This window comes from Diceros bicornis, chromosome 29 (assembly GCF_020826845.1).
Source record: "Diceros bicornis minor isolate mBicDic1 chromosome 29, mDicBic1.mat.cur, whole genome shotgun sequence".
Taxonomy (NCBI): Eukaryota; Metazoa; Chordata; class Mammalia; order Perissodactyla; family Rhinocerotidae; genus Diceros; species Diceros bicornis.
In genome coordinates this window covers 14,735,026-14,759,442 of record NC_080768.1, presented here as the reverse complement: position 1 = coordinate 14,759,442, position 24,417 = coordinate 14,735,026, and the positions used below count along the sequence as shown (strand labels likewise).

Genomic DNA, 24,417 nt, shown 5'->3' with positions numbered 1-24,417 from the left:
TACTGTAAAATCAACTTAGGATTTTAGCAGTTTCACGCTAAGTGGCTTTTGAAAACACTAGATATGAAACAGCTTTCCAGAACATAGTTGAGGGTAAAATGTTAGACTCAGCATTAAACACAATCAGGCACTAACTGGATTTTCTACCCTTTTATTTTTTTAATAAAAAGAAATCCGCAAATTGACACATGCCAGTACCTTTGGGACTCATGAGTGTGGCTTCCACAGCCTTCCCTCCATCCCCACATCTGGCTTCATCAAATGGAAGGCATTGCTCTCCTGTTCCTGCAACCACTTCAGCATTTTTAGTCAAGTCTTTTGCACCCGTAAGTGATTTTGGGCGATAAATTCTGCGGGTGTTCGTGTCAGAAACATACAAATCTCCTGTGACTGGATCAGTTGCAAGGTAGTATCTGTGAGCTGGGTTGCTGCTGTAAAAAAAGGATCACACATAAACATCACAGGAGAGTTACTCCTAACACACAGAGAGAAATTAAAAGCAAAATAAAATAGATCATGAGACATTGATTATAAAGTGAAATCTATTATCAAAGATTGGGAAATGAACAGCAGATTTAATAATCACTTAAAAGAATGACTTAACGCTTCTAGCCTAAAACAAAGCAGCAAGTTCCCTAAATCTTTTTGGTTCGATGCAAAGCCATTAATAAATTGCTCTTGAGTGACAGACATCAAGTTTATTCCAGGGGAAGCGTGTCTCTACCCAACCCTCCAGTGAAGTAAAACATACTACTGATTTCACTAGCACTTCATCAGAGAGAATTCTCCTGTTTTCTCTTGCTACAAAACCAAATCAAACTCAACACCTGTCTCTGAAGAAATGTAGCATTGTGTCTGTCTTGGTTGCTCTATCACAATCCGGAAAGGTAATCTGATGTAGTTACAATGTTTGTCCTGAGCTATGGGGTTAAAGATTAAAACGAGGTCATTCAAGTGTGGGAGGCAGGCTCAGTCGGTGGTCTAAGGCAATGAGTCACAACGGTACATCCATTTTCAAAGTTTGTAAATTAAGCTGCTCTAAAACCTGTCTATGAATTTGGTGAGATATAGACATTTGCTCATAAAACATAGCGCATCAATTTTATAAATACAAAGTGGTGCAAATGTAAACTATGTTATGTCCCACTTTCTGTAAAAAATGGCAAGACCAACATTATCAAGGAATGGACAAATTATGACATTTAGTTGGAATTAAAAAATTAATCTCCTTACAAACACTCAACACCACATTCTTAGAATTAATGCAATTTTGTACCATGTGCAAAAACCACTTTCTGAAAAAAACATTTTGAAGAGACTTTAAATAATTTGGTCCCAACAAAGATGTCAACTGATAGGAATCTACTGGATTCCACATATGTTTGGATGACTAACTCGGTTTCATTAATTCATTCCCATTCTCTCTCTCTCTCTCCACACACACACACACACACACACACACACAAAATTATATGCTTGTTTTCATTTATTTTATATGCGAATATTTAAAATATGTAGCATAAATCTACCTACATGAAAATATTTATTCTAAATAATCGTTTAGTAGTATTCTCATTACTAGTTAGGTTCTAATGAAACAATTCTCACTACTTAATGTTCTTCCTTTTTTTTTGGTGAGGAAGATTGTTCCTGAGCTAATACCTGTGCCAACCTTCCTCCATTTTTTGTATGTGGGTCGCCACCACAGCATGGTTGACAAGTGGTATAGGTCTGTGCCCAGGATCTGAACCTACGAACCCAGGCTGCCAAAGCGGAGCACACCAAACTTAACCACTATACCACTGGGCAGGCCCCAATGCTCTTGCTTTTAAGTGGTGAATATATGTGCTTCATCGCTCCTGTAAGAGTCTGTTGTTAAAATAACAGGTTCTAGTTTCCGCTAGTGTTTCTCACATTGGTGGAGAGGCCGACCACTCACGGAGTCTGTAGGGACTTTCTGGAGCTCTGAAAAGCTCTACGACTGTGCCGTTGGCATCCAGAAATACTGAGACACACAGAGGCCTGAACACCTTCAGTTTTTGGGTCTCCTTTCCAGTCTTTCATATCTTTTAGTGACAAGAGACAGATTAGTGCAAGAGGTCATGAGTGTGTAAATATGTGTGAAAGGGTGAAACGTGATATGAAGAACTCACAAAGAGATGCAAGTCATTTGAAATAAAAACATTTCAGAACTGCTGGGTTATACCAAACGATCAACTTGCCATGCTAAGTGTTATTATACCATTTTTCTAGGTTGATGCCTGAAATTTTAAATGCAGTAAGACATATTGTGTTCCTTAGTGTGGTGGTTTATTACTTTGTAATGAAGTAAAAGGTACATATCAATATAACATTCAGAGCAATTTTATAGAGGTTTTTTTTTCTCTGTAAACAGTCTGATATTGACAGAGCTGGTCTTTTGGGTATATATAGTTGGTGACAGACTTGCAAATCACTCAAGCTGGGTCTCTTTTGAGATACATGACATTAGAGAGACTTCTCTAGTCTTTCCTATCTCCCTGATTATATACTATTATGAAGAGTTGTATAGTTGGCTATGAATGCATACACACACACATACATACACTTTATTTTCTTGTCAGTTGTATATTTATGAGCAAGACCTCTGGACCAGCTTGCCTGAGTTTGAATCCCAGCTTCATCACTAACTGTGTGACCTTGGGCAAGTTATCTAACTTATTGTAAAGGTGCTAATGATCATACATATTTCATAGAATGCTGAGAGGATTACATGAACTAATACATGTAAATTCCTTAGAACAGTGCCTAGTACATAATAGATGCTCAATAACCATTAGCTATTCTTAACATATGCTTTTGTTCTGTCTCCTCTTACACTGCAATATGCCTTTTGCTTTGTAACTCTATATAGTGTAGGACTGTAATAATTATTATTAACTAGCTAAAGTATAGCATGCTTTCTGAAAATATTAATAAGGAAAAAAATTATCTAAACTTGGATAGGTTCAAATTTGTATCCTTAGTCCTGCTGTTACACTATAATATCCTAAACTATTAAAATAAGGCAAAACCTTAAAACATCCACTTTGAATTATTTCTAGAGTAATGATGCTAGAGGTAAATGAATCATGCATGCTTTTTCATGATGTCCCTCATTTGGAAAAAACAACAGATTGTTGAGGTGGCTGCTTGAGTAGTAGTGACACACTCTTTAGCCACGGGATGTGAGTTTTCTTGGTGCAAAAATAATGGACGTTCAAATCCCACGCTTTGCCTTTACTGGCATCGGTTTTATTCTAGTGGGACAGTAATAAGAGAATGTCCAAAGTGGTGCTTATATTTGCTATTTCTTATCCTGAAACATCTCCTTCCTTGAAGACACAGAAACTTCTAAATCAAGCAACATATGTCAATGGTTTTAAAAATGTCCGCCAAATGAAAGCTCTAATTTCGCACACAATTCTATTGTCCAGAAGAACAAGTGTGGAGGAGTATGTAGCCCTGGAGAATTCGCCTCTGGAAGTATTCCCTCCAGAATGGTGGGAAATGAGAATTGGGTAAGTTCCCTGCAGAGCAGCCTAGCCTGGCAAATTAGAGCTGGTTCTTAGATCCCAGCCTCCCCTAAATGAAAAGAGGGATCAAAACAGAAATACTGAAAGAAAAAAAAAAAAGTGGTTTGGAAATGTTTAGTTGACAGACAGGTGGCAGAGAAGCTCTGAGCAGTATCTGCCATAGGTCTGGGATTCAAGGACACGGAATTTAAGCATAGAGAGTTTTCCAACTTCCTGAAAAGCCAAAGAATGAGAGAGGCTGGTGTGGTACAAAGCAGGGTGAGCTTTAGATCAGGAATATACCTCGTGTGAAAATGTGAGCCTACAATGACTGAAAACAGTCTGCTGCTGGCAGCTGGAGTGCAAGAATTTACAAAATGCATGATCTGGGGGAATCTCTGTTCTACAGGAGGAGCACAACAGCCTTTGAGATTTCCATTTCAGAAAGGTTTAAAATAACAATCAGATTTTGACGCATAGCAGCAAAATCAAAGAAACTGAGATCAAGTCAAGCACCTTTAGTATACTGTCTCTTGATTCTTAACTCGCTCTGAATTGTCTAGATCATCACAATTATCAAGCCATCTTCCCCACGGTCTTATGCGATTAGACCTAGATCCAGTGGTAAATGCAGACTAGATTTGCTCATTTATTTTGTCATAACTCAACCTTCTTAGATTAGATAAATATTCACAAAGAACAAGCTATAGAATAGATATCATTAGCACTTTTATCTTTTTAGTTGGAAATTGTGCCATAGTCCTTAGAACACAGAGTGTTTGAAGAAGCATAAATTATATTTATGGATAAATATACCATTTATATTGGTATACTACCTATTTTCTGGCGACCAAAAGGCTGTTTAGATTATTGCAAGAGGGGCTTTGGGATGTGATATTTTTCTGACTGCTTGATTTTTAAATATTAAGCCAATAGAAGTGCTGAATCAAGTTTTTACGATTTTGTATCTAAACTTTAATTGATTCCAATTCACAGACCTGTAATTGACACTTTCTTTGATCTTTTAATTGGTAATATAAAATTCACAAAGTTGATTTTCAGTCCTACATGTTTCAATGCCCCTTGGCTGGTATTAGTTAATTAAGTTCCTTTATTTTGAAATTTTAAAGAATTGGAAGAGGGATGAACTAAAATTTACTACCCACAAAAAGGATTTGTTAGCAAACTAATACTATAAACATCATAGTGGGAAATGTTTCGCATATCTAAGAGAAACATTTTTTAAGCATTTCAGAAGCTTCCATTTATGTAAAAAACTTAACATGTTGATTGAGTAGTATTTATATCTTTTCATTAAAATGTAGCTAGGGACTTTTATTCAATATAATATCCTGGCAGTACTTATTAAATTTGGTATAATAGAATACTCTGAGTTTTAAAATAAGACTATGTATTTTTATATTTATTTTGTTATTCAATATTTTTATTAATTATTTCCCCATTAGTCCAATTAATGAGACTGTTGATAGTATGTGAAACATGGTCAGAGGACCAGAAGCATGCATTTTAATTTTTTACTTTAACAACCAACTATGCTGTTCATTTTTATAGGTTTAGATACATTTTTCAATTTCTTTTTTTTCCCATCACCTATTCCTAAGTCTCTCATTACTTTTACGCTAGCCAGGAAAGTGGGGATGAGGAGAAAGCCAGGCAGGATCCTATCAGCCAGTAAAAGAAAGATCAGGTAGGCAAATAGGAAGAATCACCTGAAAATAATTTTAATTTTTTAAGCTAGATGAGGAAGTTTCAATGAGCTGAAATATCTTGCTTTTGTTAAATCAGTTTTGATTAATTAGTTATTAAGCAAATGGAATCCCTATTTTTGTCAATGATTTTGTCATCTGTTTGATGACTTGGGGTCAAAAACCTTGGATGCTTTTTATATCTTCCTCTTCCCTATCACCCATGTACAGTCTGCCCATTTTCCACCCTCCTTTATTTTACTGGTTGATTTCCTTCATTGCTAGCCATACTATTTTAGGTACCTAGTGTGGGGGATCAGAATTGGTCACCCCAAAATGCGTCTCTTTGCCTTGATTATTTTTAAAAATAAAAGACTCTGAAAGAAATTTTGACCTTCCCCCTAACTGCCTAAAAGAATTTAAAATAGAAGGCCTGTTCCAAGAAGGAGCTCATACCATAAGGTAACTGTAGTGTAATGTAAAATGTGTCTTTCGGGTCACATTGTCTATAGAGGGCTCAGCAAACACTTGTTTAACAAACATTTGCATTTCCATCTCCATGTAAATTGCCTTCCTCTCCTCAGAAGTCCCAAACCACTACCCCAACATCCTCCTTTGTCTTTAGCTAAAGATGGTATTTAAGGTGGTGGCTTTGGCCGTTCTGGTGAGTTATTCAGTTTTCCTGGGTTTCTCCCACGTATACATACATGTTATTAAACTTTGTTTGATTTTCTCCTGTTATTCTGTCTCATGTCAATTTAATTCTTCAACCAGCCAGAAGGACCTAGAGGGTAGAGGAATTGTCTTCCTCCCCTACACTAGTATCTCATGGTTTTGTGTAACAGCTTTCTAACTGATCTTCAAGTCACACTGAACATTGATACCAGATTAATCTTCCTAAAAGGCCCGTTTGGTACGCCACTATCTTGTTCAAGATCAGAAAATAGTTCCCCACTGTCTCTGTTCTCCTATAGGACAGAAGAGTAATTCCTCAGAGTACTCAAGGCCCTAAGCAATCTGACCCCAATCTGCCTTTCTACCTGTATCTCTCCTTATTACCAACATGAATCCCCTGTTTCATGTTCAGGTGGATCTGATTCCTCTCAGAACACGTCTTGTCTGTCTCCTTTGCAGACCCCAGTAACTTTATTTGCTCTATATTCTTTCTTCATGACCACCCTCCTTTCTTTTTCCATTTAAGCAGACTTCATTTTTAGACCTAGATCAAATATCACCCCTTCCATGAAACTTTTCCTTACCACATCCCCATCTCCCAGTATTCTCTTCCTCCACAGAATTACTCTGATAGTATAAGCCACGGATGTGATTAAGTGTCAAAGAATGATATTGACAATGTTATTTAGTCTGTTACATATATATCGTTTCCCCTACTAGACTGTGAGCTCTGAGAGCACAGACTTTGTCTTATACTACTATTTGTCAAAGTGCCTGGCACATGGTAAGTGATCAGTTAACATTGATTTAATAAGGATGAATATCAATATAAAACACAAACAGTGTATTTTACATGCATGGTGCATAAAGAAAATGCAGGAGTCCAAATTTAGCCAGAATAATGTACAGAGGAGAAAGGCGAAGGAGGATCATGAGAGAGGGCTTACAATGAGTATCGCTGCCAAATACCATGAGTTAGTACATAATAAATTCATATTATAAAATATTATTAATAATAATGTAGCTCTAACTTCATAGATTTTTTTTTTCCAGAAAAAGAGATTATAGTTCCAAGTAATTTGTCAAATGATCATGAAATAAATCTAGCTTTTTGCATACCCAGGGAATTATCCCATGGAAACCTAGCTGTTTGGACACACAACTGGCTGTGTGGTGTAATGGAAAGAACACACCTTTTAGAGTGGTTCAAAACTCTGTTCCCATTTCTTAGTTGTGCATCTCGGGGCAGATATGTAACCTCCTTGAGCCTCAATGACCTCATCTGGAGCCCTGAAGCACTGTTGTGCGGATTCACAATAACATGTATAAAATTTCTGGTGCCCTGCCTGGCATGTAATAGGCCAGCTTGTTAAAAGGCAGCTGCTTTGATAGTTTCTTCTGTCTTGCCTCCAGCATTTTCACATTTAGTTGGTGTACACATCTGTTTGTCTTTCCTCTTTTCTCCACAGTTACCAAGAGGGCAAGGCTGGAAAAATTTTGGTATTCTGCTGTGGTTTCTAATAGCAAAGCTTTGTATGCTGAGTAGTCTGGAGAAACTTAGTGTTAATCTTAGCAAGTGACTGAGCTATTAGCTGATGGTACAAGATCAACAGGGGATCTCAGGAAAATACGCCTGGTCATATGGACATGCAACAGCTATATGCCTTTCAGTAGAACTTTGCTTTTTATTTCCTAGTTGTGAATCTCCACACAATAGTAAAAATGGGTTATGCTGATTTATCCATCTCAAGGATCTCACATAAAATATTGCTAATTTTTCCATCTGTTATCATTTTATTGGATATTTTAATGGCCAAACTTGATCTAGCATGTCCAGTATGTCTTGTTTTTTACCAGCTTTACTTTAAAACATATTGTTTTTTCCCTCTTTTTTGCTGTCCTGGGAGAGTTTTTCAGCCAAAAGTATCCATATAAAAGCTTTTCCTGTATCTTCTCCAGCTAAGTGTACAGAGCAAATAGAAAAGGAAAAACTTTTGAGACTATATATTTGCTTCAACTATATTCATCTGTAGCTTTGAGGAAAGTCTTTTTCTCCATAATAATGTCAATGAAAACATTAGTTCTTAAAACTCAAATCTGGTAACTCTCTCAACTTAGGAAAATATAAACTACAGCAATGATGAATTTACCGGGAAGTTAATAAAGTTTAAGCTTTAGGGTCCCTCACTTGTGTGGGTTCTTTCAAACCCCAGTGAGGTCCCTGGCAACATGTTTGCACGATGTTTCTAAAAATTTGCTGAAGTAAAATATTTTTAGATTCTTTTTTTTTTTTTTTTGGTGAGGAAGATTGGCCCTGAGCTAACAGCTGTTGCCAATCTTCCTCTTTCTGCTTGAGGAAGATTTTCCCTGAGCTAACATTTGTGCCAATCCTCCTCTATTTTGTATGTGGGACACCACCATAGCACAGCTTAATGAGCGGTGTGTAGCTCTGTGCCCGGGATCTGAACCCGCAAACCCCGGGCCGCTAAAGCAGAGCACGTGATCTTAACCACTATGCAACCAGGCTGGACCCTAGGTTGTTCTTCTTAAACAGAGTCCCCCAAACTGAATAAGCTTTGTACGCAATAAACCAGTATCTGCCCTGGCTATTGGTCAAACTAAACTCTCTTTAAACTCTCCTTCTGTGCTTCAGATTTTGTTCTGTTCAACATGGCTTAGATTATGTGAGTTTGTAACTGATGTTTAGAAATATTTTTTGTTAAACAGAGATGTTCATCATAATAATTTTTCTAACAAAATTTATTTTATTAACCAACTTGAAAATTTTTTCAAATTATACTGCATGATGTAAATTGCAATATATTACATAACAATAGTTCATTTAAGAAGTTTTAATTCCTTAGATGTTCCATGATACTGTTTCCTCTCTCATGATGAAATGTTCTTAGAAAACAATGTCAAAGAGTCACATTGAAATGTAAAAAGGACATTTGAAAACATACAATAACCTTTACGCAAGATGCTTACCTATGTCTAAAATCTTTATTTCTTGGTGGAAGCAGATAAAAAAGGTGAAAAAAAAGCACAGTTAGAAAAGGCTTCTAAAATATAATGAGCTGAATACCGAGATTTTAATTATTTGTATGGAAAGTTGCCAACTTAAGCAGGAAATGAATTTTGTAGGCCAAGGCTTATCAAATAATTTACAGAATAGGATGATTTTGATAATCACAAACAAATGAACAAAGCAAAGATAACAATTTGTTACTTTAACTATTGGCATTATGGCTAATGGGTTAACCCAACTTGAAGATCCAATATTCTAGTTGAAAGTCATAGCTTTAGTTCATTTATCATTATGTCCTGATATTTTAGGAAAATATTTTATGCCTTACATTCAATCACTGTGAAATAAAAGAGTAACAATGTATATCACAAGGTTATTCTAAAGACAACCAAAGGGACTTAAAAATCATAGTTTGATCCTATTGGAGCATACAAAATTCACTGGAATCAGTGAGACATTTTATATACAAGGTAACTTTATACTCCTTTGTACATTTATGGCACAATGTATATGTGTTGTGCTTTTCTTAACTTTAACCAAGAATCTAACTTCTTTCCAGGGAGAATTTTCAACATTGGGAAGGTATATTTAAATAAATAAATTAGTACTATAGAGTCAACATTTTTTTCTATAAAGGCATGTCTAGCTTTGATTAAAATCCCAAATTACAGAAAGACATACCTTAGTTCTAAAACACTTGTTACGTTTCCAGAAGGGAATATCCGCCGGACGTAGTTGAAATCCCCTACATATAGACTGCCATCGATCCCGCAAGCTAATGCAACTGGGGCCAATAGTTTATTACCATCAGCTTGACCGTTGCAACTCGGGCACGAGATACTGCGCCTTCGTCCATTGCCCATGATGCTACTGACAACCGGAGGCTGTTGGGAGATAAACTGATTTTCCCCATTTCCCTTGTACAGTATACCTAGAAGAAATAAGATGCATTTTTCTCACGATAAAAAGTGTAAAGATGAAAAGTAAACACGTTCACTATAGATCTAACTACAATTCAGTGCCTTTTAGATTTGGACTGGGAAAATTTTTATTTAAAGTTCTCTTGGAAAGAACTCCATTCAGTTACCTAGTGTAAAGTATTATATGACAAAATACACAGGGTATACACAAAAAATGCTGTTCTGTTCTGGATTTAAAGAATGTCTGGTGAAAGAAACAAAGACTAACAATTAAAAACCCAAATTCTCAACACCAGTGATTCTCAAACTTGGCTACACATTGGAACTGAATGGCTAGCTGTAAAAAATACTGAAGCTGGATCTCATCCTGAGAGATTCTGATTTAGTTGGTCTGGGGTGCAGCCTTGGCACTGAGATTTTAAAAAAACTCTCCAGATGATCCTAATGTGCAACCAAGTTTGAGATCCAGGCTCTACATAATGTTCTTTAAGGAATAACAAGTTATCTTAATTGTTAAATGATGTTAAAATATATTAATCCAATTAATAAAAATGTACATCATAAATATGAATTTCTTCTTTATGAGTTTATCACTGATTTTTAAAAAGTTAAAAATACTTTACAGAAAACAAAGAAAATATATATCAAACTTCCAATATACTACTACACTGTCAAAGAATATTCTTCTTGGGTATACTCTTGTTTGCTATAAGAATGCATATACACACAGTTATTAAAAAAATCAAACATTACAAAACTGTTGTGGAAGGACAATCTATTATTTCTAGTGGATTCTGCTTTAAGGCATGAAAGTGCCAATAATTTTAAGACAAAATGCCACGCTCCATTACGATCTTCAATGAAAATCGGAGAAAAAAATTCCAAATAAATATTAAATATTCTCATGGTTAGAAACTAGATTTGAGTTGAGATTCTAAATTCATTCATTTACCATTATTACTTATACATCATTGCATTTGGTCTGATGTACACTGGATGGTCAGCTGTGATTGTCCCATACATATTTTGTGACACTTCTCAATGTGTAATCATCTGTATAAACTACCTGCTGTGTTGACTTTAGAGATGTACATATATTTATTTAATGTTCTATGTTTCAAAGCAGTTCTCCAAGCCAATGCTTATACTTTTTAGCAGATACACTGTTAAAAAAATCAATCCCATGAACGTACAAACAGGAAACTTGAGAAAGTGTTTTTTCCTCCCACTTTGGGATAATTTTAAAGTGAAGAAGAGATCAGAATAATTGTGTTCCCCTTACAACTCAGCACACTTTAGGTGGAGTCTATGATTACCTTTTTAATGCTTTGCTATTTGGGTGATGCAGCAATCAGAGCAAATTTACATAAAGGAGTCAGGAAAGATAAAACAAGTTTATTCAAATATAAGGAAAAATAATCCAAATAAGACTGGATCATAACAGATGAAATGCATTTTGCCTTGAATATTCAAGGAACACATTAATGATACCTAAGATCCTTCTTTCTGTGATTACATTATTGGACAATTACAGACAACTACAGAACAGAATTTCCTAGAAGAGCCAGTTCTGTAATTTTCAAGTTACAAGTCAGCCTACTGCTCTATTGCCCTGATTGCTTCAGTCACGACTTTGAACGAGTGGTCCTTCATGGTTCTCCTCTGTTATGTCAGAGGAGAAAGACGAACACTAGAATATTTATTTCCATGTTTCGGGGTGCCTGCACAAACACCTGTCCCTGTCTACATTTTTCCTTCTCTTCTTCCTTAATATATTTTCATAGTTCATCCACCTTGTCATGATTACAAATCACTCTGTTTATTCAATGAGACACATGTCACTTTGAAAAGTCACTACTTGTCAAACTGCTCTTGGATAAAATCTGAAAGCACAATCAGTTCACTCCATGAATTAGGTTACCTCACATTTTAAAATAACATATATATTATAATTTATAACATTTTTTGGAGGACAGAATTTGGGGTAGTCCAGTTTTTACGTCTGACCTGATATTTTAATAAAAGCTAACTGTATGAATTATTCTGGTAGAGTGCGCGTGTGTATGTATGTACTTTTTATTATATACACATACACAGAATATCTATGAGTTTCTCAATCTACCTGCCTACTATACTGAGCATTGGGGATCCTAACAGTGTTGAATTACAGAGGTATGGGCTTTCCTGGAGCTCTTTGCCTGTGGTCTCCCTACTGGTTCATAATCTCCTGGGTGAAATCCTGGGCCTAACCGGTTGTGAACTTGACCCTATATTCTCATAATAACTTAAATGCATCTAGAGAGGTTCTCTAGTTTTGTCTGTAAAGAACTTCTGAAGGAATATGGCAGTATGTCAAACTGTGTGAAATATAATCGTAAATAATTTACTCAAGAGCAGCTACTAGCATGGCTGGCACATGGCTTTGCATTTTGAAAGACCATGAGGAAGCCTTGTGTTACTAACATAGACTGAAACTAGCACTGCTCCGACACTGCTGATGATTAGAGATGACATATGGAGCATCCTCCTTGGTCGGGAGTCCTATTTTTCCAAAGTGTGTGCTGCACGTGGCACTAGTTATTGGCTCTGCCCCCAGTCTTCTGGGTGCAAACTGAACTACAACCTGATGTCCCTGGCACACTTGGAAATGGAGTAGAGTTTAGTACTGCCATAAAATAGGAAAGGCGGAAAGGGTTTTCCTGTTTTGTTTTTTTCTTACTATTGATTTGCTCTGTACTATTCTCTTCTGGAGGTAAGGCACCAACCGGCATTTTCATGCACTGGCTTGGAAATTGCTTTAGATTTAGTGTACTTGCAGGTTTAACATGCACCCTCTCCAACTCCAAAAAAAAAAAAAAGAATATCAAAGCAAGATTAATCTGAAAAAGTGACCATTAATCATAGTTAAACATTTAGTTGCACTGCATGCTCAAACCAACATTCTGAACCTTCCAAAACCTTCTGCGAAGTCAAAAGCTAGATTATTTTGCCAAAAATGTGAAACCTCCTTCTCTGGATATTTGTAAAAAGAAAGTAGAACAGCAACTAGAAGGATGTGCAACTATGACATACAACTATCTACTGGGGCTTTCGGGAAAAAAAAGGAGGAGGATTGGCAGTGGATGTTAGCTCAGAGCCGGTCTTCCTCAGCAAAAAGAGGAGGATTAGCATGGATGTTAACTCAGGGCTGATCTTCCTCACAAAAAAAAAAAAAAAAAGAGAGAGTAGAGAGTTACTGGCATGATGCGGTTTAGGATAGGAGTCTAAAGTAAGCTACCTTAAGGTTCTGCTTTCCTAGCAAAGTACCTATAAATTATCTGAGATGCAGGCAGCATGTAGGCAAAATGCAAAGACAAAAGAATTTGCTTAATATAAATAATATTCTTTATGAGGTTAAGCTGGTCACATTTTGCAAGTAATTTATCTCTTTTGGTTTGTGATACCTGAAATACATTTTTTCAGAGCATATTCACTTATCACGTAATAAAATCTATAAATTATACTCTTGATTATTGCTTTTTTCTCAGATTATTCATTTATTTTTTCCTAATATTTGCAAGGTCAAATAACAGTATATTTAATCCAATTTGAATGGAAGAATAACTTTTTTCTCAAATACATTCTAAGAAGAATTGAAAAAAAATCTAGATATTCAGAATAGATTACCTAAAGACTAAGGTCTATTAGAAATATTTTGGTAAAGTCACGTGGAGATTTATTTTTTCTTTACTTTTTAAAAAATCCCCCTCCTTCCATTTTTGGTAAACCTTCCTAAAGCACTTTGAATCGATTCGCTGACTTACTGTAGAATTAGACATTTCTAGATGAATCTGGGGTGAAGGCTCCCACATAAAGTGCTTTTAAATGAAGCACCAAAGTCAGTCACTTACATTCTAATGGTCGTAAGAAGAATACTATGTAGCTCCCACGTCAGGCCTTTATAGTCTTTAAAAATATATCTTTATTTTTTCTACTAATTCTAATCCTATAGCATGCATAGTATAAAATGTTGTTGCAATCTAATCAATTTGAAGGTGAACAATATTAACAATATTAACTAAGAACAAGGTCTTACCATTCTGAACATCCAACACATGATGTTTATCTAACGTCCAACCACCCATGTTGGAAGCATCTAATTCATAGCCTTGCAAAATGGCGGTCCTCTTTTCCCACAGCGTCAGGTCTAAACATGACTCATATTCATATCCGACTGACACTGGAACCAAAACAAGTCACAGTTCATCTTCTCAACTACAGGCAGAAATGCAATTTATTTTATTATTTTGAAAAAACTGCTTTTTCTACAATTGTGTTCTGAGACTACATTTCCACTTATTTATGAGCAGAGTTTATTTTTTTCTATGAGAAGATTTGGTCACATAAAAGGCGGTTTTCTAAAAAGTGATCTCCAAATATTATTTCTGTACTGATTTAATAGAAAACCAGTATTTTTTCCCACATCACTTTTTCACAAGGGGTTCACAGCACAAAATCAAGTTCAGACTGGGCAACTGGTTAAGTAATTAGATCAGATAAATCAGTCCCAAATGGTGATCAGATGATAACAACTAAAAATAATATTTGCTATCGGAATAATTCGAGCTGTTTAGCTCCCAAGAGTATTATACTATGGAAAATATTTACGATAAGGAAGGCTCAATAGAGCAAAAACGATGGCCAGATTATGACATTATTTTCACATGTTATTATCAGGAATGAAAAATAAAATTACCAGTAAATTAATATGAATGAATCACAAATGAAAAGTTTCAGAGTTCACAATGAAGCATGGATTTGAAAAGTCAGAATAAAGAGAAGGGAGAAGTGGCAATTATCTGACTGATTTGAATTAATTCAAGTCCAAATTATATATTAACTTCAGAATAAAACATTTATCATATTTTCAAGTAAAAACTACCAGAACAAAACACAAGTTAACCTTTAGTTTTTGATGTTCTGAGCCTGCACTTGAAGCTATACCTTATACATCTCACAAGTCAAACTTGGATTGTGTTGTCCCGGGGTTCAGTCAAACAACTGGTTTGATGTTTTAAGACTATCCTTCTACTGAAATGACTGGTTCTTCTAGGCAAAGGAGCTGAAATAATTTTTGGACACAAATGTTGCCTGATACCCTGTTAAGTGTCATGATAAGTTGAACTTCCACTAGTTGTTAGATAGAGAAAACAAAAAAAGATAAGGTAGCGAAGGAGATAAAGTTATAAAGAAAAGAAGAAAAAGGAAAAACGGAGGGACACAATAAGATTAAAAAAACAGGAATAAAAGGATATGACAACCGGAAATCCCATTCAGAACATTCTTCTAAGATATAATTTCAGCCAGAAAAATGGACACTTTCTCCTTTTCATCATACGGAATGCATTCCCATTTATACCAACCAGCTCATAACTCCCTAGGACAACCTTATTGCCTTCCTATCTGTTCACCCATTGATTTCCATGGGTTACAAGTAATTTTATGTTAGTTCTGACTTCGAGACAATTTTTTTCGATGCAGAATATATTTATATGGAACTTACCAACAGCTTCAGATAGACCATAGACCTTCTGATTATATGCATCTGTTTTATCCCAGATAAAAGTATAGGCCAAGTTTGGTGAGGCAGGAAACCACTTTTGAAAGAGTCTTCCTACTACAGCCACCATCAGATGAACTTTCATTAAATTAAATGGTATCACGGACTGGGTCATGGTGATCTTGAGGACTGACTTATATCCTGCAGCTCTAGAACTCAAGTAGGAAAGTTTCAGATCTGTTCCTGGAATTGTGGTTTCTTCATGGAGTACCTAGGTTTGAATAAAGCAGAAGCCTCACACTGGGATCATGTATGACTATTAGCTACAACACATTTAAAAGAACCTAGTAGAACAAGTAAAATAAGACACCAAAGAATCACTCTTCACAAATATGTATTTGAACTATCTTATTCAATAATTAAAAAGAACTCTGCTGCCAGCCCAATTTTACTTCTCCTAAAAGTTTCGTGTCACTTATTCTGAGTTAATCATACCTCAGGTGCTACTCTTCATACAGGAAACACTATGACTGCTCCATCAGGCTGACATGCACTGACTTGTTAGTTTAGTCACAGCAGATTCTCACTAACCCATCTTTCACCCCAGCCGCCCTGGAGAATCAGAGCAGACATCTGTAAGATGGTTAGCTCAGAACAGGGATGTGGTCCAGGCCAAAGATCTGGTCTATGCCAGCTGGCTTGTTTAGGGGTTAAACCTAGGCCCGTGGCCTCATGAGCTGACGGGCCACAGCCTATAACGACAGGAATGACAACAAAAAAGACCAATTCTTTTTGCAGCAAATTCCACATCCATGTTGAAAGGTAATATAACAATAGCACATTCTCATAATTAAACATTAAGCTAGGGCTCACCACTGATTTTTGATATGATGGTAAATGAACTAATATATTAAAGCTGTGTAAATTTTCCCCCAGAAAACAATTAACGTATTATTGAATGCACACAAAATATGTATATTCTGAATTCAATATATACTTTTTAAATTGAAATTGGACTGTAAAAAGTTAATATAATTACCTGCATAAGAATTATCTCCTTTACAAATTTTTATTTTATTTTTCTTTTGGTGAGAAAGATTGGCCCTGAGCTAAAATCTGTTGCCAATCCTCCTCTTTTTGCTTGAGGAAGACTGTTGCTGAGCTAACACCGTGCCAATCCTCCTCTATTTTGTATGTGGGACACCACCACAGCATGGCTTGATGAGTAGTGCGTAGGTCTGTGCCTGGGATCCGAACCTAGGAACCCCAGGCTGCCGAAGCAGAGCACATGAACTTAACCACTACAGCACTGGGCTGGCCCTCCTTTACAGTTTTTTAAAAATCATATTCTTTTTTTTTTGTGGGGAAGATCAGCCCTGAGCTAACATCCATGCTAATCCTCCTCTTTTTGCTGAGGAAGACCGGCTCTGAGCTAACATCTATTGCCAATCCTCCTCTTTTTTTTCCCCCAAAGCCCCAGTAGATAGTTGTATGTCATAGTTGCACATCCTTCTACTTGCTGTATGTGGGCCATGGCCTCAGCATGGCAGGGGAAGCGGTGCATCGGTGCGCGCCCGGGATCCGAACCCAGGCCGCCAGTAGTGGAGCGCGCGCACTTAACCGCTAAGCCACAGGGCCGGCCCTAAAAATCATATTCTTAACCCCACAATTTACCCATCAATGTGACTAGCTCAATGAATTTGTACTGACATGTGCAAAATATATTACGCCAAAACATTATTTAAGTATTTTGAAAAATATATTTTACATTTCTCAACAGTTTAGATTTGACTTACTAATGTTCCTATTAGTGTGGTTAATAACAATAGCTCTTCATCGGCTTACTACATACTCTGTAAAGTGCAAGGCTATCTACGTTCAAGAACCTGCACAAGGAACTCATACTTTCTCTACTAAGAATTAAATCGCATTCTCAAAGGCTTCCTCATGTTGCCCTATCAAGATTCATTATTCAGACATAAAGAACTACATTTTTGTGTTAGAAAAATTTTTGAATAGTGATTCGATGATCAGCAGTTTCCCCTCCCTCAAATCCTCTCCCATAAAACCGTTAGAAATGATGTATATCTGTCATCTCCAAATTTTAATAACTTATGTAGAATCCTTGATACTGAGGGCATAGCCATCAGTTTCAACATCAACAATCACACAGTTGGAAGGAGCACAAAAGAATGGACTAAACAAACTTCCAGTCTGGCCTGTTGAGTTCGTGTTGGCACGAAGAGGGATGTGTTGCAATGTAATAGATTAAGAAGGCGTTGCTATGCTATAGTAGATGTACCGATTTATTACAGTTGGGGTTTTCCTTACCAAACATGCTAAATGAATGCAGCCACAGATTGTCCAAGCAAAATAGTTTATGAACATACAGAAACATTTTAGAGCTCTAATAGACTCAGGGAAACCATTACATTTAAGATTGACAGTACTTCTGTCAATCTGGAGGATTGTAGGGTGAAAATCTAAACAGAACTTGCTATTCTCCCATCATTGGGGTGAAATGGGTTAGTTTGAAAAATAGATTCTGTGACTCCCGAACAGCCTTGAAAATATAAGTGATTGAACCCTAGAGCATAGAATTTGTTTCCTCTTAATTTATTTCTAAAATAATTTCTCACAAATTTGATAGGTTTTCTATACGTAAAGCAGTCTTTCATTAATATATATTTCCTAAGACCTTCTCTATTTCAAAGTAGCATATGTTATTCCTAATGTTAATAACTGGTTATTGTCTTTGTCATCACTAACCTACTTCCATGGAACAAACATCTGTAATTTACTTCATTAAAACATGCATTTCTTCTATGTAATTTAACATGACCATGTTATTTTGCATTAGTGGGAAAACTAAATCCAGCCAGAGTGGAAAAATAAACCATTAAGCCTATTTTTGTCAGCTGCATGATCTGTAAGCCCCATTCTTGACCCTATTAAACATTCAGTTAGAAACTATGTCCTGCCAATTCTACCTTCCAAATCTCTGTCTAATCTGTTCCCTCTTCTCCATTTCCACTATCATTGTGATTCTTGGGTCCTCTCCATCTGAGTGCTGGATATGTATGGAAATACAGTGAACACTAGCCTGTTCGCTGATCTCTCTGTCTCCTTCTATCAATTATGCATTTTGTCACTGGAGTTAGCTTTAGCAAAATGCTGCAAAAACATTGTTGGTCTCCTGGTTCCATATTGCCTAAAGAATTCAAGGTCTCCATTGTACAGTATTTCAGGGCCATCATAACCTGGCCCCACTCTTTCCCCTTCTAGGCCCTACATTTAAATCCTTCACCAGTTTTTATACAACATCATTTGTTTTTACTACCATGCTGATGCTCACACATCTTCTTCATTCTGAAGTATCCTTTTCCTCCTTTTAAGGCCAACCTCCTCAGTGATGCTTTCTTTGGTTTTCTTAGGAATTGACTGCTCTTTTGAACTTCCACAGTTCTTCATTTAAATCTTGATCACATTTAGTAGGACGGGATCCATGTCTTATTATTCTTTTTATCCTAGCAGAGTACCTTGTACATAATAGGCTCTCAGTAAATTTTTACTAAATGTTTGCTGACTGTATGATGGAATGGAAAAAAAAATCCTTCAAGAATTCATGGGACTGCTTACTATTTGAAACTCATTTCAATGACCTGGTTTGCTACATATGTGCCACCTATAGACAGACACTGCCTCTAGGTTAAGTCTATTTTAGGACAGGCTAAGAAGTTCAGAGTTATTGCAAGATGGACCTGGGGAGGAAATACTAAGTTGAATAAGGTTACAATGAATTTCTGAAAGCTTCAGCTCAAAGTCTAGTTAACTGTTATGCAATAAATCATTGAGGCGTCCCTTCTGCATCATATTGCCTATGAGCAAACTCCATATTTTGTTATCTTAGACCTTCTTGGCGTATCTCTTCTAATCTCTCTCAACACTCCCTCCCTAGAGGATGTCATCCTAGGCTCTAAGCATTTCTGTAATGCCAGTGTCTTGCAAATCTACATCTCTAGTTCCAACCTCTTCCCTGGACTCCACTCTCACATGGCCACTTCTTAGCACTTCTACCCCAACCACCTTTGTCCAAGCCACCATGATTTCTCCTGTGGACTACTGAGATGGCCTCCTAACTGGTCTCCTTATTTCAATCCTTGCCCCATACAGAATATTCTCAGCATAGCAACTACAGTGATCCTTTGAAGAAGGAAATCAGTAACTACTATCGCTCTGCTTATAAACCTCCAACAGCTTCCAATTACTCAAAGCAAAAACTCCTTGGGCCGGCCCGGTGGCTTAGCGGTTAAGTACTCGCGCTCCGCTACTGGTGGCCTGGGTTCGGATCCCGGGCGCGCACCGACACACTGCTTCTCCGGCCATGCTGAGGCCGCATCCCACACACAGCAACTAGAAGGATGTGCAACTGTGACATACAACTATCTACTGGGGCTTTGGGGAAAAAAAAAAGGAGGAGGATTGGCAATGGATGTTAGCTTAGAGCCGGTCTTCCTCAGCAAAAAGAGGAGGATTTGCATGGATGTTAGCTCAGGGCTGATCTTCCTCACACACACACACAAAAGCAAAAAGTCCTTATCCTTGTGTGGTCTTCAATGATTTGTGATTTGTATACCACCATCTTCACTCCAGCCACACCTGCAGATCTCTTTGCCATTCCTTGAACAAGCCAAACACATTCTTCCCTTGGAGCTTTTGAACTTGCTCTTTGCTCCTCCTGGAATGCCCTTCCATTTTCGGGGTTTATTCTTTCACTTTCTTAAAGTTCCTGCTGAAACATCTTATCAAAGAGACCTCGCTGTACTACACTTTCTAAAATTGCACCTTCGTCCACTTTACCCTGCTTTTTTATTTTTAAATAAGTCTTATCACAACCTGACGTATGTTCGTTTGCCTCTCTCTTCCTATTAGTTGGTAAACTCCTTGAGAGCAGACACTTCGTCTGATTGGTTTACTGCTTTGTTCCATTAGAACAGTGCCTGGTGCAGAACAAGAATTCAATATACATTTGAAGAACAAATGTGACAAAGCTGTTACGTGCCGTTGTACTTTAAAGACCACAAATTTTTACTTAGCTATTTATGAATAAAGTCCATTATTATTGTACCTAATGTCCTACCTTTAAGATCTGAAAGTTATTTCTACTGGAAACATAAAGGAAAGAAAAAAATCTCCAGATATTTCAGTAGATAAAATGAATAATGAAGGTATGGCTATTTTTTACAGTTATATAGCTTTTTTTTCCTGTGATGAATAGGGCTTTATGAACTACAAAGTATTAGAGCTTAAAACAAGATACCAAGTTTTTAAAATTATACCTTGAGAAAATTAATGAACTTTTTCTGTTAAAAGTCATCTTTCCTAAAACATTTTTTACTTACAATAATAATTAAACAGTAAGTTACTGAGAGTAAAAACCACGTACAACAGCACTCAGTACAACGGCAGCCAGGACGGCAGGTACCCACAGGAACTAAAAACTTTTTCCAATGAATGAATGAATGAGCAAAGACAATATCAGCTTTTGAGTTTAAGCTGTTTTTCACCTGGCTACAACTAATAAATATATAAGATATAGCCTGAAGGAAAAGTATTTTGAATAGATCTTTTAGGAAACAACCATATCCTACTCTAATAATACCTATTCTAATACACATGCACACATCACATTCTACAGAATTATTTAGGATAGCATTGAAATTCTGCAATCCTTTTTTAAGACTCTTTGGAAACCACATTATCTGAAAATATTTATTTAAAAATACTGCCTACTAGAATATTCTACCTGTGTTTCAGGAATAATGGGACTGTCTTCAGGAGAAGATCTAAAAAAGGTGGATAAAGGTGATGACACGATGATAGGATTTGGCCTCACAAATCCACTCAGATCACAGCTGGGAATGTCATTCTCTTCTTTCTTCATGACTAGGGTATCCATCACATAAAAGACATTCCATGGAATCCAGACAGTATGATACTGAGTGAGGAATGGGGATCGTTCAAATACCAAAGTTAGAGAAGCCCCACCATTTGCCACCAAGTCAAACCTAAGAAAAAACAAGATATGCTTAGTGAATTATCTGGATCCTGTATAATTCCCAACGCTCACCTCCTTAAATTAATATGCTTTATAAAGAAAATCAACTTTTTCTCCCAACTTGTATATGAAATACTTTCAAATCTACAGGAATATTAAAAGAATTATACAATGAATACCCATATACTCTTTACTTAGATTTACCAATTTATTAACATTTTCCCAAATTTTCTTGAACTTTCTACTATCTACTAACTACTACCTATCTACGCCTTTTTCAGAACCATCTGAGCTTGTCATAGATATTATGAAATGTCACTCCTAAATATTTCAACATGAATCTTCTAAGACAAAGAACATTTTCCTACAAAAACACAATACTATTATCATGCCTTAGAAAATGAAATTGACTTTTAAAGAACTATGTGAGTATATGACTAAATTTCTGCCATATGTACTGTCACTTTAGCTCCAGATTTCTAGAGCTAAAAGTTGTTGCATTTCTATATTGAAAGGGACAATAAAACATGTAGGGTATAGGTCTAGTTTCTATATTTAAATACTTCAAGCAGAGATAGTACACTGGGACAAACTCACATTCCGTCCTGGCGGGTAATAGTATATCCATATTCTGGGTAGTGGAAAAACGAGACATTTACTCCAATAAGGGGCGTTCCATCAGCAGTTAGCACTTGGCCTCTGATGACGGATGCAAGGCTGTGGGAAAAGCAGAATAATTAGAATGAACATTAGTCTTCTCAGGCCAACATTATCATGATTTAGAGATAATTCAACCCAAGGATACAATAACACAATCACACGTAATCTATTGTTATTCACAAAAATCAGACCTGAAATACTCCCAAGACAATGTCCCGTTTAATTAGGCATAACTCACATTCCCCAAATGCCTGGTGTTTACCCTGGATTTTAATTCATTGCAATCTGGTTTTTGGAGAGTTATCAAGACCAATAATTTAGAGATGAGTTTTTAAAATTATAAACTGCTTTTTTCACAAGTCATATATCTGGTGCTTACATGAAGAAAAGTAACTTTCCAATTAATTCTGAGGCAATTTGTAAATGCAGGGACCAAGAAGTACAAGATTTAAGGAGGTAATAAGGAACATTTGTGCAACAACTTTTAAGCAACTGCTGGGTTTGACTGCATTAACGCAGTTAAATTACTGCAGACCCAGGAGTTCTGGTGTAAATCGTCTTCTTTTGCTCAGTGAGACACGAGACACCTGCTTTCACTTACTGGTTTATTTTCAGGTCATTACTGCTCTGTAAAGTGCCAAACAGCTTATGCAATCTTACTGCCATGCCGTTAGCAGTTCCATTACATTAATTCATAATTTATATTATTTAGTGAGCTCAGCTAAAAAAAAAGTGCACTTCTGTTTTGCCTTTTGGGGTCCTTTCATTGCTTCTTTTGAAACATTTCCAACTGTGCTAACAAAATCAACTAGTTAAATGAAGATTTATTGACTCCTTAATGGGATGTCCTGTTATGTCTCAGGCACTGAAATTGACAAAGTATGTGAACTGTGTCAAAAATGCTTGAAATGCGAAGTTTGGTGAAGAATTTGCCAAAAGAGGAAAAACTGCATTATAAAAAAAGCACTTTCCTCAAATTCACAGTCATCAGCATTTCATATAAAGTGCATATAACTGTTGATAATTTCACTACAGGTCTATACAAGGAAAAGATGCATTAACCTCTTATTGAAAGGACTTTCTCCGGGTATAACATGGGTGCTATCAGATCCTATAAGAAAACTGATTCGATCATAGAAGGATTTGGCAGCTTGCTGAGATGGGGATTGTAAGCTCTGGCTAATGATATCCTGAGGATCAGGCAGTCCACGGCAGTAGGGCTGATTTTGGCAAGAACTTTGCAAACAGCAATCAGGATCCATGCAGTCAATGAGTCCATCTGTAAGAGAGAAACGTAAGCCAGTAAGGGAATTCCCCTTTTTATGCCGTGATGTAGAATAAGTTTTGTTTGTTTGTTGTTTTTTCACCTTCGCTCCCCCTATCTGATAGTAACTTCTATGAGGCATATTTTTTGAAACCAGATGAAATATAAATACAATACTTGCAGCTGCTTTCATAGATAGTAAATATTGGGATTGAAGAGGACTGAAAAGAATCATATAATGTTGATTCTCGGTAAGAACTAAAAAACTACTGATTAGAACAATCTATTAGTGGCATGAAGGAATATGGATTAGTTGTAAGTATAATCACTCAAGCCTTCACATTTTAGAGAAAATGCACCAGGAGTTATAGTAAGTATGTATGGCAAACGGATAGGTACCTACATTGAGTGAAGCTCTAAAATTTGGGAAAGGGTCAGAAAATGAAAGGCTGTGAAATGAAGCAAATACAAATCACATAATATGGATGAGATTAGCCAACCAACTTTCAAGGAAATAGTTCTCCCAAGGAAAGTCAAGTGTGTTCCAAATAAAATTAAGGCATTTCTCAAATTTTAAAAAGGAACCTGAGCCCTTAGTATGCCTGCCCTAAAATGCAGATATTAATAAAAATGTGGCAAATGTAAATAAGCCATAACATTAGAAATGGTAAGAAACTTATCACAAAAAATTGACCTACAGTGTTGGTGACAAAAAAAGAGTAATGGATAGAAGGAATGTACCAGTGCCTTCTCTAGGAACATCAAAAGGAAACTATATTCAATGGGCGATATTTTATTTGAAATATATAAACCAACCTATCAGTGGATAAGAGTGGCAGGTTATAATGGCTTGATGACATTATGCCTTGAGGCCATTTTGCACTGACCAGCTGATACATGAATTTTGATCTGCTTGGCAATTACGTTTCTCAGTACAGATTAATAAAAGCATTAGTTTCTGAAGACTTGACTCATTCTTGGGAGAAATGACAAAATGGTTGTAAAATCTTCAAACCTAAATATCAGGTCTTGGT

General features: G+C 36.4%; 1 protein-coding gene across 4 annotated transcripts in view; it reads right to left on the bottom strand.

Moving 5' to 3' along the window:
- The window catches only part of TENM3 (teneurin transmembrane protein 3), a 598,785-nt gene that overhangs the window by 42,815 nt on the left and 531,553 nt on the right, over positions 1-24,417 (bottom strand). For 2 of the 4 annotated variants that reach the window (XM_058524938.1, XM_058524941.1), the window contains 8 exons: positions 23,182-23,398; positions 22,057-22,176; positions 21,208-21,469; positions 15,405-15,672; positions 13,938-14,081; positions 9,624-9,873; positions 8,903-8,923; positions 199-431 (listed from right to left, as the gene is read on the bottom strand). In XM_058524938.1, the coding sequence (XP_058380921.1) occupies positions 199-431; positions 8,903-8,923; positions 9,624-9,873; positions 13,938-14,081; positions 15,405-15,672; positions 21,208-21,469; positions 22,057-22,176; positions 23,182-23,398 (1,515 nt within the window). The remainder of the gene's footprint in view (positions 1-198; positions 432-8,902; positions 8,924-9,623; positions 9,874-13,937; positions 14,082-15,404; positions 15,673-21,207; positions 21,470-22,056; positions 22,177-23,181; positions 23,399-24,417) is intronic. The other 2 variants (XM_058524939.1, XM_058524940.1) reach the window with 2 other exon arrangements.